At 39.0% G+C, this 12,505-nt stretch overlaps 1 protein-coding gene and 1 long non-coding RNA gene across 13 annotated transcripts in view; one reads left to right on the forward strand and one right to left on the reverse strand.

The window, feature by feature from the left end:
- Nfib (nuclear factor I/B) overlaps nt 1-12,505 on the reverse strand; it is a 406,951-nt gene that overhangs the window by 51,717 nt on the left and 342,729 nt on the right. For all 12 annotated transcript variants that reach the window (NM_001429573.1, NM_001429569.1, NM_001429575.1 and 9 more), the window contains 2 exon segments: nt 8,660-8,778; nt 11,595-11,715. In NM_001429573.1, coding sequence (NP_001416502.1) covers nt 8,660-8,778; nt 11,595-11,715 — 240 coding nt within the window.
- LOC134486945 (uncharacterized) lies at nt 883-2,320 on the forward strand. Its single transcript, XR_015620950.1, has 2 exons — nt 883-1,207; nt 1,792-2,320. It is a non-coding gene; the product is annotated as an uncharacterized LOC134486945 (long non-coding RNA).

Consider the following 12,505-nt stretch of genomic DNA (forward strand, 5'->3'; position numbering starts at 1 on the left):
CTAACAAAGGTTATGGTTGTAAATTTAAATACATATACATTATATATATATATATATACATATATGTGTATATATATATATCCCTCCCCAATAAATGTAAATGAAGAAAATAAAACCGTCCTGTCAATGAAATTATTGGGATGGCATATTTATTATCCTAATGGTTTTAGAAATCACGTGAAATTGATCAGTAACAAAACCTCTATTTAGTAATGGGCCAATTACATTTTCGAGATAATGTCAATGAAACAGAATATTGTCACAGGATAATGGTCTCCTATTGCGAGGCCTCCAGTCACTTAGAGAAAATAAATGTTGCCGTCTGGCTGAGTCACTTGTTTTCAGAGTAGGAGACACTGATCCCATAACAAGGTTGTGTATAATAACTCAATCTCTATCAATCACTGGAAGCACAATGGAACAGGACAGGACATGTGGTTGTGAGATCTGGGCATTCCTGAACTGTAAGGCAAAACACTGGGTGCCTCCGAGACATAAACAATACAGTTATTATGCTATTCAGTGAGAGCATTTAAAGTAAACATTTAAAAGCTCACTTTAGAAATGGATGCCTTTGGATCTTTAACATATCTACATTAATGAAAGCTCAAAAACTCAAAGACAGGTCAAGCGTCCTTTCTGTGAGATGCTTGAGGTCCGACGTTCGGAGTTTCAGAGTTCGGGATGTTGGCATACATATAATAGGGCGCCCTGGAATGCAGTGCAAGTCCAAGCATAATTCATCTAGGCATATACACCTTATATGCACACCCTGAAGGCAGCCCTACAGAAAACTGTTCGTGTGTGTGTTTGTGTTTAGACTAGAACCCAAAACATGAAGTCAGGCATGGAAGCTCCCACTATGACATCATTAAGTATTTCTAGAAGCATTTCAGATTTTCAAACACCAGACTACTGACACTGCCAAACACTGACTACAACTGATCTAAAATCTGAAACACCAGACACAAAGAAACATGCCTATCAAAGTTTCTTTTTTTTTGTTTGTTTGTTTTTTTGCCCCCCCCCCACAAGAAGGAAAAACTCCAACCATGGCCACTATGGTTAATAGTAAATGTTTAAGCCATATGGGTGGGGTGTTTAATAAGATTTTTGCATTTGCTATTTACTTATTTATTTAGAGAGTGTATGTGAGCCTGCAGAGGTCAGATAGCCTCAAACAAAAATAGAAGCTTGACTTTCTCAGGTATGTATACTTTAAATTTACGTGATTACTTCAATTACTGAGAGAAGGAAGGGGATATCTGGTAAAGGATAAACACTTACTTGAAAATATAAATAAAACATTTAGCAGCAAAGTTGAAATGTTTTAACTCAAAAAAGAGAACCTTTGATATATTATGGTGTCTTAATCTCAGAGTGTATCTTAGGTTAAATTAATAACCATATCACATGTTTTAAAAACCTGTAAGAAATTCTTAGAAGTATTTATAAGCAAATAGCATGATTTACTTAACATATTGCTTAATTGCTAGAAAATATAAAATTCGAGACTGGCAGAGTGGAGGTTTACACAGGGTAACAGACCCTTAAAGTTTGTAGCCAGTCACTTGCCTCACTCCTGCTCCTCCTGACATTTACTTGTCAAAACCACTTCACTTCCAACACTTTAGGTCAAAGGTATCTAGTCCTAGCATTCTTAAGTTGGTTTTAGACACAAGTATTTACGTATTTTACATAACATAATTGTGTTTTGAGAGTTCTTTCAGAACCCTGAGAAATGCATAAATTCATTTCCATTCTCTTATTTTATTCTATAACACCTGACAGGATCAAAGATGAAGCTCTCCAGGAAAACCATTTGCCTGAGGAGACTTGTGAGAAAGGCTGGGTCTCTTCTCCCTGGATAAGGCCTTTTAGCTGGAGGGAAACTCGCCCTGTCCGTTTATAATGCCCGAGGGTTCCAGTGCCTTGTGATCTGTCTAGAAAATCAAGTTCTCACTGTGTGGGCTATTGCTAGTCTAGTAACCCTGACTTTCCAAACTTCCAAAACATGCTTGAACCGTAAATCAACATGTAAACCGAATTAAAGCAAAAAGTTTGATTATGACACAGAACTCTGCAAGGCACCCCAGGACTCAGCATCTTTGGGGCTCCTACTTGCCAATTTTCATCTGGTTCATCGAGTTATCAAACAGCTGTTGTTATTTGGAACTAATTATGTATTAGGTTTTTTTTTCCCTGCAAAATTGGTGCTTTTAAATCATTAAGTTTCCAGAGCACGAAATCAGAGCTCAACTTTTCCATATTAACCAGTATGGGCCCTTGGAACATGCACACGAGCTTGCCCCACCCAACATGCCGGCCTCCATTCAAGCACATGAAAGGCGGACAGATATCTGTTAATTAGCAGGCAACAAGAGGAATTCTAACGAGAGCCTTCAGGAACAATTTACTGTTCTCCTTTCTGTTTTGAAGATGGTCATGTGATTTTCTTTTCTTTCCTTTTCTTTTTTTCCACCCTCAGCTGATGGGAATCATCCACACATGGTGAGGGTCTCTGAGATTGGCTTTCTGATACTAAAACGACCGGGAGTCGGGTGGGGGAGAGCACTCGGCTACAAATCCTGATACTTTTGTAGGAAGCTGAAGGAAGATTTAAAACTGGGCTTGCACATTAAATTCCAACCAGCCCCTCTACGCATTTATCCCATCAAAGGATTTTACCTCTGTTTTTATTTTTCACGTTAAAAGAGCTTGATATCTGAAGATTTGCTATTTGACTGCGGTAGTGCCAACCCCAAGAACATACAGAATTGGTGGTCAGTGGGTCCCCAAAGGCAGCTGGAAAGTTTTGCCTGCCAGGTCACTCCCTGCCTTCACCAGGACTGCTTTTAACGTTAATGACTCTCAGAGAACAGCTACCCAGCCAAGCATGAAAGCTGTGGGTTCACTCGGCTCCCAAGCTCACAGAAACCTTGAGATTCCAGCCTTCATCAAACAGAAGTTTGGGCTCTGGCACTTGCCCAAAGTTTGGACTTAATGCTCCCTCCCTCTAACTCCTCCCATTGTGGGGGAGGGAGGCTTCTGAATTCACACACACACAATAAGCATGCTAATCAAGTCCGCAGCCTCTCCTGGAAAAGCTGCAGCACGCAACAGTATATTTAATATTGCACATATTCATTCGGCAAAGAATAAAAGTTTAAATTGAGTTAAACCAGAACTTTCCAAACTTAGTAGACCACTGGTAGCTAGCATGTTTATGAACACTTCTTGAACTCACATTGAGTGGCACTGGTCTTGAATCTGTTTCTCTCATATGGTGCCTCACTACAGGTACCCTTACTTATTTCTTCATTAACTCAGGAGACAGCGTCCATCTCCAGCTCCCACTTTTCTTGTGGGCCCTTTGCTTGAATTCATTTGTTGAAAGCTACCACTATACTATCTCTCGAGAGCTTTAGCCAGTACATACTGAAGGTCCTCACAGGGGAGACTATTTCCCTGAGAAAAACATTTGCAAAGTTAATTGCATGAACTTACAAGTATACAAAACTTCACAAACACCTTCGGGAGAGTTCGTTTCATAACAGGACGTGCGTGCGTGCGTGCGTGCGTGCGTGCGTGCGTGCGTGCGTGCGTGCGTGCGTGCGGCTGGGACTAGAACCATGGCCTTTGCGCATGCTCAGCCAGCGCTCTATCTACCATGAAGCTAAGTTGTCTGCTGTTGAATATTTTTTAAAAAATTAGTAATTGTATTTTCTAGAATTTGCTGTAATCAGAACATGATAACTATGTGGTCTTAGAGTTCAATTAAAATTTTAACTAATTCTAATTACATACCAATATTTAACTCGTGCCAATTTTTCTAAGATGTCACCTTATTGATTTTATGTAAAGATTTATAGCTCTTGGTGCTTCAAAAGTAAGTTAGTTCCAAAGCATAAAGATAATCCCTTGTCACATGCCTTAATTATTTATCTTTGATAAAGCCCATTTTCATAAATAACAATTATTTTTCTGTTTAGCAGGTCCAGAGCTAGCAACGTAATCAATCATATTTGTGTGCCCAATGCCTATAAAAAATTCTTGTCATATGACAGGAATTTGATAAATGTTAAATGAGCCAAATTATCTCAATCCTAACTGCATGAAACTGTCCTTTTAAATTTACATTTTATCTAAAATTACAAATTGTCTTTATTATTTATCAGATTGAAAAGCCATTACATTTTCCACTCAGAAATTTTCAACTCTGTATTACAAGTGTATTACTGTATCATTTTACATTCAGACTTAGATAAAGCCATGAGTAGTTGAATAGGAGGGGCAAATGATCCTGATGGGTTATGATTTGAAGGGTTCAAGTAACCAAGCATGAGTCCTAACACTTGGGAGACAGAGACAGTGAGTATCTCAAGGAAATAAAATTTCAAATGTCCAAGTAAATAATCAACCAGACAGTTAAATTACTGGGCATTAAAATACAACCAGATTTAGTGTCATGAAAGCAAACAGAAGTAGAAGGAAAACCATGAGGTGCAACAATCTTCATCTTGTGTTAGAAGGATTGCTCTAGTCCTTTCTGGAGAAGTCAGCTAGTAATCAAGTTCCTCAGTAGACTCAGGGAGGTATAACTAAGTGGAGACAAGTTAAGATCTCTTTCTGGATAAATGGTGGAATCAAAGACATGTCCGACCTCCATGTTTTATGAATGTAATCATTATGATCTGAAGGATTTTTTTAAAAAGTATCCAAAAGAAATACTTAAGTCTGAAGCCATAGCTCAGGGGTAGACTGCTTGGAAACTAGGCACTACCACTTGGGCAGCTTGCTTGCCCCACCCCGAACAAAGAAAAATGAATCGGTCTTTAATGTCAGACCTAAGTATTCACAGTAGAGACTAAGCAAAGAGAATATGCTATACCTTAGGAAGGGAATACAGTGGCTACTCTATGTTCCTCATACCCATTATTCCTTTTAATTGACAATTTCATTTCAGGCTAGGTGGGGGGAGACTCAAGACAGGGTTGATCTGTGTAGCCCTCGGCTGTCCCAGATCTGTAGATCAGGCTTTCTGTAGTTCTCTGGGAATTCTGTAGATCTTCCTGCCTCTGCCTCACAAATGCTGGGATTAAAGGCGTGTGCCAGCACCAACAGCCATTGATACTGACAAATTCAATATCTATCACCAGCAATGAGAAGAAATTTAACCAAATTATATAGTCTTCTATCAAATATTTAACATGACTAAATACTATTTAGTTTAAAAATAGTCTTGCCTACCTTTGCAAAGTTATACACTACGATTTCAATATACAAGTATATTTAATCTGTGAAAGTAAAAAGTTGTATAATAAGTAATTAAAAACTACTTAGGTATATGTCATCATATTTGGCATGAATGCTTTGTATAAATTCTTTTTAAAAAATAGAAACAGCAACTTGGTCATATGGCATCATTCATTTCTACCTTGGAATAAAAAACATTATAATATGTTGCCTATATTTTCATTTTTTATTCGATTTCGAAATTCAGTTTTGATAGGGGTGTCCAGCAGATATTTTAATAGACAGTTAGTAATCATCTATTAAGGCAGATATCAAGGGAATAGCAATGAATTTTTAGCACTTCTGCCAATTAAAAACAGAATCCTATGATGATCACAGGTCTTTGTGTGGAAAACAACTGTAAGGTACTGGCAGGAAACAGTACTGCAAGTGGTACTCACTCCCTCACTCACTCACTCACTCCCTCCCTCCCTCACTCACTCACTCACTTGTGAGTGCCTTTGACCACACCTTCCCAACAGACAAGGACACCTGGAGAATGGAATGAAGTCAGACAAGAACAGTTGGGGGCATTTTATTTTGCAAATTTTAAAAATGGATCTCCTTCTAAGAACAAGCTCACCACCTTGGGCTTGGCAAGTTTGTGAAGATGGTGCTGGACCTCCCTGGCTTCTCACTGTAGTCAGAGCCTTCTTCCCATTATGGCTTATTGTGCACATTACAAAGTCCTCAGGGTCTTCAAATTTCAAGTGACAGGTGTTTTAATCACCACAGGAGAATGGAACCTTCCTCCTTCCTCTTATTATAATTTGCTTTTACAGCCTTCTCTGATAGTGTTAGTTATTTTGACAATAGGAAATCATCAAGACAATGCCATGATTTTACAAAGAGAAAGAATGACAGTCTCCCTTCTACTTTTCAAAACTGTTTTGTAATATGATGGGAGATTGGCTTTCCTGAATAGCTGAAAGGAGAAATCAGTTCTTACAAAGTGGAAATTGGTTCTTACGGAGTGACACTCTACAATAAAGAACACCTACATTTGAACAACACACTCATCTGTAAGTATTCCGTGTCGTTATTATCACCAATAGGATCTGTCCCAGAGTAATTTTCTGACAGAGAAAATATAGCTCTGTTTAGACTAAAGTGACAATGTTAGTAAAACAAGGAACAAAACATGAAGATGTGTGGATTTTATTTTTATTTTCACTCCTATAGGTCTGTTATCTCTTGCTTTCCCTTATGACACTGGATGGGTAACCAGTGACTCATTTATCTGAACAATATTTACTGTGGCCCTACTATGCATCACTGTTGTCTTTGGTACTAATGACAGCCACAATCAAAACAGTTACCTTAATAGTATAGATATATATATAAGCAATTCACCCAATAAATAAATATAAAATTACATATTATGAACACAATGAAGGAACAATGTCAGCTGTCAAGGCACAAAAGTGGGAAGGACTAATTTAGAATGAAATTCAACAGCGGATCATACGCCACTAAAGATATCAAGGGATTTGATAGATGAAGAGGTAGGAAAGACCACTTCAGAAGGTCTGGCTTCTTGGGCACTGCATTCCCAAACCCAAAGTCATAGGATGCCAGTGGGAACGGAAGGCAATGCTGTGAACCTGTGGTCAAATGAGGGACTGGAGATTTTCTCCTGTGAACACTGGGGGGGTTACTGATGGAGAGGAAGCAGTCAAATAATGTTTCATGATCAAGTGTGCCTATTGTCTGAAGAATGGATTGGGGAAGGGTTTCAGGGCGCAACTCACCAGCTGATTTTCCAACCCTTCTGTAAAAGGAGCCGGACAAGCCTCGCACTTTCCTTCCCTTCAGCAGTACTAACCTCAAGGCACAAATAGCCATTCTGCCATTGCTTCCCCACCTCAGAGCCTCACCCTGCTTTGTTCTGTTCCCTGTAACTGTCCCCTGTCCCTTCCATCTTCACAAGTTAAATTCTTTAAATGTGGGGCTGTAGAGACAGGTCAGCAGTTAAGGGCATTTGTACCCACAAAGCATCTCAACACTATCTGTAGCTCTAGTTCCAGGGGGCTGATGGCCTCTTTGGTCCCCACAGGTGCCCAAATTGCACCCAGATTGCATATACACACACATGCAGGCTAAACTCTGCTGCATATGACATAAAGATAAATAAATCTTTTTAAAAAGAAAACTTAAAAATATCAACATGGGAAAGGTAATCCAACTATTAGGCCTCATCCTGGTAGAAGTCATGTGTTACTCAATATGAAATTCTGAATAGCAAGAAGGAAATCCTGGTAAGGAAGTGGCACTGGCTGTAAATGCTATGCTCAAGGGTCAGTTGTCTGTTAATATTTCTCTGCAGATAGCTTCCCAATGTCACAGACAACATCAACAAAAACAACGACGACACACTCTGGTCTGGAACCATTAGGGCAAAACATTATATCCCTTTTACATTTTCTTTTTTTTTTTTTTTTTTTTTTTGGTTCTTTTTTTCGGAGCTGGGGACCGAACCCAGGGCCTTGCGCTTCCTAGGAAAGCGCTCTACCACTGAGCTAAATCCCCAACCCCCCTTTTACATTTTCAAACACAGAATTTGAGTTAAAAGAAACTTATAAATTATTATTATTAATGTATTATCATTAATATGTATTATTAAATTATGATTATTTTATGATGCTACTCTAAAAACTTATTTGCACACATATACAGACAAACCAACAAACATTGTAATTAGCTGATTTGTCTATTCCCACTCCTTTAATCCCTCCTTATTGTATAGAAAGGCAGGGATATGTGTTATTAAATAACATAGGAGATCCAATGTATTTCAAGAATAAAGACCAAGTCAGATCCCAGAAAGCTAAATCATACCTATGTAAAATTATGCTCCTCCTCAACTAGCCTAGAACTGAGTCACAGGTCTACCTAGGAGGCAACTAGATTTAACTTAAGACTCAGACGCTAAAGTTAGACTTTGATCTGTTATCTATGCACCACCTACTTCCACAAGAAAGAAACTACAACTTCCTTTAAGTGAGGATTCTCATACCTGCTAACTGCCTAACGTTTGCTCCTCCGAACAGGCTCACAGAGAAAATATTGGGAGCTCACTGAGTCTGAACTTGCTACGCTGTCAACATTCTACTGTCTGGTGTTGATGGACCCAAGCCAGTTGTATACATAACTGCAGGCCCTGAGAGATCGTTTTGTATGAACATGAAGGATTTTTGTAACTTTGATAATATGTGACCACTCTCGTAAAATTATCTTTAAAATAATTACTGAAATTACTTCAAGTTTAGTCCGTGCTGGTTCCCCAGCAATGGTGACTAACATGGTAACATGACATAAGTGACGCAGATACCACAGTGCCCCTTGGAGGTGTCTCTGTACCCACCTTGATCTCGCTCATGCCATGTTCGACTTCCAGCAGCTGGTGAATTTGGAGAGGGGTAAAAGTCTCCTGTAGGACTTGGCTCCATATTTTCATCTATGGATATAGTTTTGGGTCTTTTGCTGTTAAAATATAAAAGTGATGACATTAATGGCATTTCTGGGAAGATTGCAGCATTTATTTTTAAAATGAAAAATAACTCCCATATCCAAGTGAAAGAGTTCGCTTGAAAGAATGGTGGGTATTCCAGACATCCGCAGCAATGGTGAACATTTGCAATATTCTATATTCTCTGTCCTCTGTGTGCACCACCTATCCCTGGGCCTACCCAACAAAAACTGTTCACTCTACTTACCTCTTCAATTTTATTTTCCAGAGACATACTGAACTCTCCGAATGCCTTTTCTGCTAACATGCGAGTTTTGCTAAGACCTATTGATTGATCTTATGGTTTTGATATCAATACTGCTCACTGCCCAGCACAGCCACAGACAGTGCAGTACAATGTTGTCGGTTTGGAGCTAAGGCACTGGAGCTGGGCAGGGAAAGGCTTCTGGAATCCCACCTTTTGACTGCCATTTATTAGCTACGGTAGCAGGTAACTGCCTCAGCCCAGTTAATCACCTGTAAGGTGGAAATAATAAAAACTAGTTTAAAGAGTTTGGTTGAGAAGATGAAGTGAGCTAATACCTATAAAGCTCTCAGCTAAGTGGCGTGCAGTTTGAAGATACTTATTAAATATTAATTATTAGTGCTGACCTTGTAATTAATTACAAGACGACCATTTCTAGAACTTTACTAGTTGTAAGTATTCCATGCTCTTCCTTAAAGAAATTGAGCCACTGATCCTTTATTCTTAAGGTCAACCATGAAAAATGATGGCTAACAAAACAAGTGATGTACTTTAAGAAAATACTTTGAATGGAATAACACGACTTACTTATTATGGAGAAAATTGGGTATCTACAGCAAAGATTCAAAGCTGCAGTGATATTTTGGGACACTTTACTTTGATACGCTCCAACCAACACCCCAGTAAACAGCTAATGATTCACTCTTAAATGAACACTTCCTCTTTATTGAAAGACTTCTCACTGGTATCTGTGTTCATATGCAACAACCAGAAAATACCTCCCGGATTGACTTTATGCACCATCAATAATTGTAATGTGACCAAAGTTTGGGACTATAGGTTATCTCAAAAAATATACATGCACACAAAGCCCCCGTTTTTTAACAAACAGGGGGACAAATATGGATGAATTCAGTGAATTTACCCAGGAAAAGTGAACAGAAGTAGTCACTCCAGGAGGAAGGTCTCCCAGTCAGGGCACTACATGCCTCAGCCCTTGAAGCCTGCTCACATCTCAGTTTCTTTGCGGATGTACTGGGTTAATTGTTGGCTAAGAATGCCTGGAGTACTGACATGATTGAGCTTGACATTTCTCCCCATGACAAAGCTTACCAGAAATGATATTATTTCTTTAGTCTCTATCAAAATATCCAAACTTAAAGACTGCACAAGTTTTTCAAATTCTCCTTTTAGTGTAATTCTCTTCCACCGTGAGTCAGCAGAAGTATGCAAAGAAGGGAGGAGGAATTATTTCCACAAGGAGCAACAAAGAAACATCTTTAGGCTGCACTTACGTTGAAGGGCACAGGATCTGATACTGAGTGGCCCTGGGGAGAGACCTGTGCTGACAACATATGGATCCGATGGAGGGAATTTTAAAAAAATCCTAATTCATATTTTAAATTTAAAAAGATCAAAGCACTTTTAGGACGTCAACATATCAGAGATAATTTTAGTGATAATAAACCCAATTATCTTGATATACAATCTAATTACATGAAAATACAGTTGGGTTATAAACGTTATAAAATCGACCTTATTTTATAAACACATAAATATGGATATTTCCACAGAAGCAATTAACTTTCATTACTGAAAATGTCTAGAAAAATACTTTTCCAGATTGTATTTTATTTTTAAAAATTAGCATAATGCGTGCTTTTGTTGGGAGTTTGTGTATATCCTTATGTTAGTCTGTGGATATAGTGAAAGCTCCAAGGATGACATAGGACTTTATACATGAAAGACACAACCCAAAAAAGGAAAAAAAATACTTCTATATGTATCTTGAATCAAAGTTACAAGAGTGCCAGAGAAAGTTACCATGTGAGCAGAGAACGAGAAGCCAGGGGACCTCATTCTTTATGGTCCCAGCACAGTCTGGCTAACTCCGTCGCAGAGTGGCTGATGCTTTCCTTGGTTCCAGGAGAGTAAACTGATTTAGTCAGAGAACCTCAATTCATTGAATACTGGTTGTCTCAAATCAGGCTTTAACTTTAAAGCTAGGAAAATGACACCTTTTGTATGTTTCATTGTCCCACATGCAGACATGTCATTATAGTAACAGTCATGGCTATCGGTGAGGGTCCCTGCTGTAATATCATTTACACTTTTTCAATGTTTATTATAATTTGTGTATATGTATGCTTTGCCCGGATGTGTATCATCCATGTGCATGCCTGGTGTCCATGGAAAGCAGAAAATGGCACTGTAGTCCCTGGAACTAGAGCTTCCATACGGTTGTAAGCCACCATGTGGGTGCTGAGAACAGAACCCAGGTCTTCTGTAAGAGCAACAAGTGCACTTATCCCCAGGGCCATCTTTCCAATCTCCAGTATCACTTCACAGTTGCTAAAAGTTTAACTAGCAGAATTATATGTCATGCCATAAAACAAAAACTCATTTCATAGTTCATTCCCCCCCCCAAAAGACTTTAAAGGTGACAACAGTTACACCCGATATGAGAATATCAAAACAAACGATTCTGGCAAAATTCTGAAGCATGTATTGCCAGGCACTTATTTGCCTTCTTTCCCCTCCTGTCTGACCTCGGAAGGGGTAGAGCATGCACAGTGTCCTCATTACCTGCTCGGTGGAGAAGACAGCGACCTCTGCAGGTTCACGCCAGAGTTCATGTCATGATAGTATGGTTGGCTGGGGATTTCTCCGATTGGGAAGTTGACTCCAGTCCCCTGGGTTATGGGTGCTGAGGAAAAATTTGTTTTAAAGAAAGGTTGTAAGTGACGCTCACTGTTACCTCTGCTCAGATATAAAATCCCTATTCGTTTAAGGCTCCAGGCAAGAGTTCTCTTTACCTTAAGATCTAATATCCCCTGGATGCTGCAGACAAGACCCAGAAACCTCAACTCAAGTCTGAGCGTTCTAAACACACACACTCGGTCCCTGACACCACTTTCCCTGGTCACAATAACCAATCTTCTTCATTCACTCCCCCGTATGATTGGTCATTCCATCTGTCGCTCTCCAGTCTGTAGATGTAGGCAGAGCAGAACAAATGATTCTTACTACCTAGCACCAAATGAGTGGCTAGCACTGAACTAAGTCATGGTTAACTACATAAAGATTAAAGGCTTTCACAAATAAAGCTTATTACCCTCTATTAGTTTTTAGTCTATGTGCTGCTGAAGCGAGCACTCCTCTATTAGTTTTAACGTCAACACAAAAATAAATTTCAAAACACGATGGTTAGTAATGTCTGGTATCATACACTTGTAATCCCAGCTCTAGGGAGTTTGAGGCAGGAGAATAGAGAAGTCAGTGCCAGACTGGACTATGTAACAAGTCTGAGGCCAGACAAATGTACAGAGTGAGACCATGTCTGAAACAAGACAAAATAAACAAACACAAACCCACAGTGTGTATAACTTGATTTAAGTAAATCTTGAAAAGTGTGGCAGGAGTAAGTAAAGTTTATGAGTATGAAATAAAAGCCAAGGTGTTTTGCAAATATGCACACAGGTAGGTGTCATAAATGA

This window comes from Rattus norvegicus, chromosome 5 (genome assembly GCF_021556685.1).
Source record: "Rattus norvegicus strain SHRSP/BbbUtx chromosome 5, alternate assembly SHRSP_T2T, whole genome shotgun sequence".
NCBI lineage: Eukaryota > Metazoa > Chordata > Mammalia > Rodentia > Muridae > Rattus > Rattus norvegicus.